At 38.3% G+C, this 7,590-nt stretch overlaps 1 protein-coding gene across 1 annotated transcript; it reads right to left on the bottom strand.

Annotated features, from left to right (window-relative positions):
• Positions 1–2,194: 2,194 nt before the first annotated feature.
• Positions 2,195–4,993, bottom strand: LOC104608993 (22.7 kDa class IV heat shock protein-like). Its single transcript, XM_010275143.3, has 2 exons — positions 4,634–4,993; positions 2,195–2,685 (listed from the first exon to the last, which is right to left on the bottom strand). Exons 1-2 carry the CDS (start codon positions 4,866–4,868, stop codon positions 2,456–2,458), a joined length of 465 nt encoding a protein of 154 aa, XP_010273445.1. The 5' UTR covers positions 4,869–4,993; the 3' UTR covers positions 2,195–2,455.
• Between the last annotated feature and the right edge of the window lie 2,597 nt (positions 4,994–7,590).

Genomic DNA, 7,590 nt, shown 5'->3' with positions numbered 1-7,590 from the left:
CCTCATGAGTAGGGATGTTCATAAGAAGGCCCAACCCGATCAAACCGATCAACCCGGACTGATCCAACCCGAGTCGGTCGGGTTTTCATCAGCACGGGTCAGTTTCGGGTTGTGCAAATTCCTAAACCGATGATTCGGGTTGGTTTCGGTTTTCACACAAGAAAATCGAAACTGACCCGACCCAAACCGACTTAGTTCTTAGTTCAAACATGAAGTTCCAAAGCCCATTAGGCCACCTAGTTTTTGAATGGTTGCAAAAAACTTTGGATTAGTGAATAGTGATTAATGAACAACTTTTGTGATTAACTTTTCATTTAAATTTTATCATAGGAGATGGCTGAAATGATGTTCAATTGATGACTGTTTTTAAAATTAGCAAAATTTTATCACAGGGATGAACTTAGAACCGAAACCGACCCAACCCGACTCAAACCGACCAGGTCGGTTTTTCTTAACACTGGATCGATTTCGGTTTCTATGTCAGGTAACCCGACCAGGTCGGGTCGGTTGGAAAAACCATAGTAAACCGACCCAACCCGACCCGTGAACAGCCCTACTCATGAGGTTGGAGGTGAGGCCCTTATATAAGCGAGCTACCGTGAGCCTCACGAAACACGTCAAAGATCTTCAGCCCGTCTAGTTCGAAGGTGGTTCTACGCTTGGAGGTGGACTCTGTGTAAACAGGTAATGTCTATTCAATCCCATCTGAAACGGGTGGGGTGATTACTAGCTCTTCCAACGTGGCATCATAATCTTGGGGAATTCAGAGGCAATTGACCACTTAAGGGGGATGTCGCTTGGTGCATTAGGCAGATCGCTAACTGGGGCTAGAGTAGTTCGGTGGAAGCAGGCCGCCTCTTATACCGACCTAAGGTGTTGCCTAGTTGCTGAGGTTACAATATATATTATATATCATATATACTGTAATCTTTATTTAGTTATTTGCAAGACTATATGGTTAGTTTACATAATGCACAAAACCGTTCTACTTATATAAATTATGTAGGTATGCATTTCTTAATGGTATTTGTGCGTATTTCCAATCCATTTTACTTAGAAATTGGACTACAAAAGCATAAAACCTAATTAAGTCATGCCCAAGCCCGAAGCTTAGGGTTGAGACTTAGGGTTTGGCCTAGGTTAACCCTTGACCTGACCTAATCCGCTTAAGTTGCATCCCTACTTGTAGGAAAGAGCTAGGTCAAGTTTATTAGACTAGTACGTAGATACACCAAAGACCCTTGGGCCCTTTTACAAAACATGAGTGCACATTTTTAAGGCTATTCTTGAAACTTTTTATTTTATACATTAATATATGCTTAAACCAACCCCTAGGCCCTATTTTTGAAAAAAAAATTAAAAATAAAAAGTGTGGTACAAAGCACCGACTCACCCTACAAGATGCTGACTGAGCATATGAGCTAGGTCATGACACTGATACATAAAGTCTTGAGCTGATGCATAAGTTTCATGTACATACTGAATCATTCAATTGATTACAACATTGTTGATACGGGTTGATTGATTAAAAATTTTTCTAATATCATGTCTTTTTAGCATCATAATAAAACCCTTCTTTTATTGGTCTCGAGAATGGGAACTAATGTATATTTATGAGAGTGCAAATAGGCTGATGGTAAATTCTAGCTAGTTTACTTTTGCTACTTTGTCTTGTTTGTTTATAAAAAGTAAAATATGAAGTAAAATGTGTTATCTCATGCTCCTTATATGCAAGAAAATAAGGATAGGAGAGGGTTATTTGTATGGGATTGATGTGATCTCTACTTATATGTGACAAGTCAAGGTAGGGAATTCTTTTTGAATGCAAAATTTACACTGTTAATAAGTGCAAATGAAACAAAAAAGTCCAAATTTTATATCAAGTAAGCGTACAAATTATAGTTACAAACAAACAAATGCAAAACTGAATGATTGCAAAATTGGTATATGTTCGTTCAATTTTGCACTGCAACCAAATGCAGCCTTTCAGCAAGTGAATCGTCAAATGGTTGAATGGAAAGACTGTGGTACCCATGACCATGAAACCTAGTGCTGAAAACCATCAGCTACAAAATTGGCATGAATTTCTTCCTTACAAAATATGAACACTTCAATTCTTCTACCTTTGAATTTATCATGGTTTACTATTATTGCAATGTAATTGTTTATATGAATAATTTTCATGATATGAGGATGGAATATAATCTTCTATCATATTTTTTATTTCCTCTATTCTCTCTCCTTTTATTTTCAGCTATTTTGTAAGCAAATATAATCATAAACATTCAAAGCAGCAGCATGGAAATTCTAGATCCACACCCACTATATACTGATAGTCCATAGATTTATTTATCTATGTACATGAGTCAAAGTAGTCACATACTGATACATTAGGTGTAATTGATGATCACATGTTATCTTGTTGTTGTTTTAGTAAGTTGTTGGGCTCAATTCATCAGGGCATTCTCCTGTGGGAATGCCTAGGGACAGTGATGGTGAGAACACCATTGGAGACATCTGTGTGAATGTCATCCCCCTTAGCATCCTCTGCAAGTGGGATTTGCTTCCAGAACTGCCCATACGACCAATGCACCTCTCCTTTTTCCTTGTCATATTTTTTCTCCTCACCTTTGATTCTTAGAATATGTTTTTCAACTTCTACTTTGACGTCCTCTTTTTTCATACCTGAGATGAAGAGAAATAAATAAATAAATAACAAAGATTATAAGCAAATCATGGACCCAAGTTGTGCAGAATAAGAAACAGAGTGGATTAGCTTTGTTAGACGATAAAACTCTATTCAAAGACCTCACCTAATAGTCTTAAGTTTTTAGGATGAATGAATTCTTGACATGATATTAGAATCTATTTGAGAATCTATTTGACCAAGTTGTCTAGTGTTCAATCCTTGTCATCCCTAATTAGGGCTTTAACTTGGGTCAGGTTAGGTTGGGTTAAGGCCAACCCTAGTTCAACCTTAAATTCTAAAACCCCAAACCGACCTTCAACCCAAACTATCCAACTCTAACCCTAATCCTAACTAAATTCCTTCAACCCTAACCCAACCCAAAGCCAACTTTGAGTTGAACTGAACTTGGGTTGGGCCCAACCCAACCTTCTTCCCATCCCTTTGAATCTAGTAAAACTTCTTAACCTTAGATCTTAACTCAATTTTCATTACATATATTAATCCTATATTTTTGTTTGTTGACGCTTTTTATTGGTTCTAAAGTATAAAAAAAAAATGTTTGAAATAAGTATAATTTATTATGATGACTTATAATGAATCTTTTATGGACAACAAACTATGAGTGGCAAATAATAGAAAGGAAATAAATAAAGAATAAAATATTAAAAACATAAAATATATTATCAAGGTTTTAGTATTTCCAATTAGAATTAAGTGAATTGATTATCTTAAATGAAATAATATACTATAGAGTCAGATTTGAGTTGAGTCAGATTGCTGAGGGGTCAACCCTAACTCAACCCAAAATAAAATTAGGTTCATAATTTTCAACCCTAACCCCTAACCCGAGCATCAACCCGAATTAGGGTTGAGTTCGAACTAATCTGACCCAAGTTGTAGCTTTATCCCCAATATAATCAACTTGACCACGAGGCTGAGTGGATTGACTTATTACTATCTCTATCGAGTGCATTAATATATCAACCCCAATACTTAACATGATATAACAAGCCAAGCCCATGTGTTCATGAGAAAAATACTTAGATCCGTTTGGTTCATAGTTGAAATTAGAATGAGAATGAAAACCTTCAAAATCAAAATCAGAATGGTCTATTCATACATGAATTAAAATAGAAATTAAAATCAGTTAAAATAGGATTTCATTCCCAAGGAGGGGAGTGAATGGCCATTCCCTCAAACGGAGAAATGCCATTCCATCACCTTGAATGAGAATGTGATTTTAATGGCCCATTCGGATTCCAAATTCAAACCCCTATTCCAGGATAATGGTGAAACCGGCCCAAGCTGTAGCTGTACAAACTGCAAATTGGGCCACAGTGACACTTGTGAAAGTAGCATTAAACTCTTCAACCCATCTATAATTTAATGACCCACGTACCCGATCCAATCACTTTTTTAACTCATCTAAACCCACCCACCCATGTTTGGGTTAAAAACCCATTATTGTCGAGTTAATTAGGCGTGTGGAGGGGTTGGGTTATGTTATCATGTTATGTGTACCAATCGAGTGTCCTCCAAATTTCCAATATTCTTTCTTCCATCTCACATCTCTATGCCCCATTTCTCTATCATTGCAATCTTTTCTCTCTCCTATTCCCGTCAATTTGTGCTGTGTGTCTGTCTACTGGTAAGTACTTGAGTTAGGTTGGTTTCATATATCCATGCTGTCCATATGGATCATTGATGCTTGTGGGTGGTTAATACTTAGTAGGTGGGCTGGTTTTGGATTTTACGTCCAAAACAGTCCAATCCACCGAATTGTCAGAGTCAGACTCATCTGTGAAGCGTGGTTTAAGAGCCAGCCCTAAACCTCTAGCTAACGTGGGCCTGATCTGAACTCAGATGGGAATACCTACCGCTACCAGTTTTTACTTTTCAGAAGTGATCAGAACTATTGTGATCAACAGAGATAGAGTTGCTTACCAGGAATTTGTAGAGTATAAATATAGGCGTTGGAAGTCTCTTTGCATTGAACTAGGATCTCAGTTTCCGTTGCTTGATTCATGTAAATGTTCCCCATATCCCCATTGCCGTATTGAGGCTTATACGGATACATGAACGCCTCCCACGGATTTCCTCCGCCCGGAAAAAGAGATGCCGCCGGGACTAGGAGAGCAACCCCCACCACCGCCATACACATCCACAACACCACCTTCATCTCTCCGGCCGGTCAACCGAAACACAAGATACTGATACTTCGACGAACAAAACTAGAAACAGAGAGGATGAAAGCAAGAGCTTAATTCGAATTCAAGTGACTGAATTTGGTTGGTGATGGGCTAGATGCTTATTTATATAACGCAGGAGTCAGGAGAGGTGCTCTTAAAGGCGGTGAAACTAAGGGCGCACTAACTTCAGTGGATTCTTTGTTTTCGGTAGTGGCGTTAACGTGGCACCCCGTGATTGGGTATTAGCTTGATCGTAGCTTGGCTACTTCTTTTTGTGCTGTTGATTTTGACTTCGATACGCCAGAAGTCCGAGAATCGATGTGCCACGTTGACTTCGTTCCCCCAAGTGGCGACCTACCCACTCTTATCCGCCACGTTGGCGACTCTTGTCGTTGAGGCCAGTTTTGGGTGCGTCACGTGGAGGTCAGTTAATGGTGCACACTTGGCAAATCGAGCAGGTTGGACTGGCTTTATGATCAACTCAGGCTCGATCCTAAAATTTGTTGAAGTTCCTGAATTTGAATTTGTTTCACACGATGTTTTCTGGAAATTGAACTTTCTCTTAGTTGTATGTTTATCCTCTATTTTTGTATCAAACCAAATGCAATTTCACGGAAAAGCTCAATACAAATGGATGACCTGATCCGGTGCGTACTTATCTTCAAAAAGCCAACACAGTTACAGCTCAAAGCTTAACCCCTTAACGAATGGTTGAATTGAATGACTTATTGCTTTGTCTTTTGATAAATGAATGGTTATATAATGAAATGTTTTGGCTTAACACATTCTTATGAGTAAGACTTTACAATGGGCGTAAGAGATGATACTCTTTTTATTTTGGGAAAATCTATGATGCAGAAGAGATATGGTTTGAAAAGAGTTTGATCAATCAAAATCCACCCATGAATTTTGATAAATAACACCTTATTCGCTATTATTTTTATGATTTCAATTTATTGGTCAGTTGTTTTTCAGATATCATATCTGTTTCATATCATAATCAAACCCTTTTATTTTTTGATTTTTTGATACTAGAAAGGTAGAATAAGAGAGAATGTCCTTGATCTGCAATGTAAGAGACAATATTCTTAGTAGGACATGAAATTTTAGGGTTTCATATGTGTGGATTTGCTGATCTGCATAATGAAGGAGATCGAGACTGCAATTTTCATAAGAGCAAAAGACAAAAGGAAAAATCTACTCCTGAATCGCTTGAAAAGAGTGGCTGGGATCGGAGTCAACGAACAAAGCATCGCCGATAATGAAAATCTCCTATGAATCAAGGTCGAAAGATGAGACCCGATTGGATTCTTTACCAATCTCCGGTGCTTTGCTTCAGTATGCCTTTGTCTCCCTTGACATGTCAGTGGTCCTGAGTTCCCTCACTTTTTGCTTGTGTGTTACCATCTTTGTCAAAGGCCTTCGGTATGCCTTTGACTCTTTTCTACCTCTTAGGTTGTGTTTGGTTTGAAGGAAAATGTAGGCAAAGGTATTTGTAAAGGTTTCCCTACCTTTTCCTTCCTTTCCCTACATTTTCCTTCAAACCAAATATAGCCTAAGGTTATGTTTGGTTTGAAGGAAAAGGTAGGGAAACCTATAAAAGATTTGTAAAGGTTTCCTTACATTTTCCCTCCTTTCCCTACTTTTTCCTTCAAACCAAACATAGCCTTAGTGTGTAAGTTTTCCTTTCCTTTTGCTTGTGTGTTACCATCTTCTTCATTTCCTGCCTCTTGCCTTGTTTTGTGTACTTGGCTTCTTTTGTTCTAATCCTCCTCTCTGTACCCCTCTTGCATTTCTCCCCTTTTCATAAGTTCTTGTTCTCTTCTTCCCTCTCCAGTTGTTTTTTTTTTTAGTTTTTCCATTGCCTCTCCCTTTGCTCCTTCTCCTTCTATATCCGCCTTCCCCCTTCTTATATATCTCCCCCCTTTATCCAATGGAGAAAGGATTAAATGGCATTTTGGAAGAAGACCCCAACCTGGAGTCTTGTAAAAAAATCCCTTTGCTTTGTAAGGTTTTAAGCTCAAAAAAGATATATCATACGAGGCTTAAGAACATTATCGTGCAAACTTGGGACCCAAATAAGCCTTTCAAGATCATTGATCCTCCGGATGATGGGTTTCTTATCCTGTTTAAGAAAGTTGGGGACAAAGAGGCCTTCATCAGGAAAGGACCGTGGTCTCACCATGATGCAAAAGTACGAGGGGGAATTTGGGACCCATGAGATCGCTCTAAACAGATGCAAGATATGGGGTGCAAATCCACAGGCTACCACTAACTCAACGGAAGGAATCAATGGCTTGTAAGCTTGAATTGACAATCGGCGAAGTCATTAAGGTGCGATCTAATTAGAACTCCCAAGGAAGGCAAAACTTCATGCGGGTGAGAGTTCAGATTGATATTGATAAGCCAATTAAAAATGGTCACCAACTAATCTAGAAAAACCTTGATTTTCTTTGGATTGAATTCTGCTATGAAAGATATGGAAGAAATCAATATCTTTGGATTGAAATCAATATTTTCTTTGGATTGAATTCTTCTCTACTTTGGGCCCATTGATATCTCAAATGCAAGAAATCTCTTTTCATTTTCAAATCAAGTGCCAAGGCCACTATCAATATCTTTGTGCTGACGGTCAAGGACCACTTAACCGATGGGCTTGAGCCCAGTCAAAACACCAAAGGTTTTTATAATAAAAAAAGATAAAAGGCCCAT

Source organism: Nelumbo nucifera, chromosome 3 (assembly GCF_055504915.1).
Source record: "Nelumbo nucifera cultivar China Antique chromosome 3, China Antique-T2T, whole genome shotgun sequence".
Classification (NCBI taxonomy): Eukaryota; Viridiplantae; Streptophyta; class Magnoliopsida; order Proteales; family Nelumbonaceae; genus Nelumbo; species Nelumbo nucifera.
The sequence above is the reverse complement of the archived record's forward strand: the minus strand, read 5'-3'. Positions and strand labels throughout refer to the sequence as shown.

Coding starts and splice junctions, on each gene's coding strand:
- LOC104608993 (XM_010275143.3), bottom strand. CDS start 4,868: ATGAAGGTGGTGTTGTGGATGTGTATGGCGGTGGTGGGGGTTGCTCTC. Junction 2,686..4,633: donor TTATACTCTACAAATTCCTG/GTAAGCAACTCT, acceptor TCTTCATCTCAG/GTATGAAAAAAGAGGACGTC.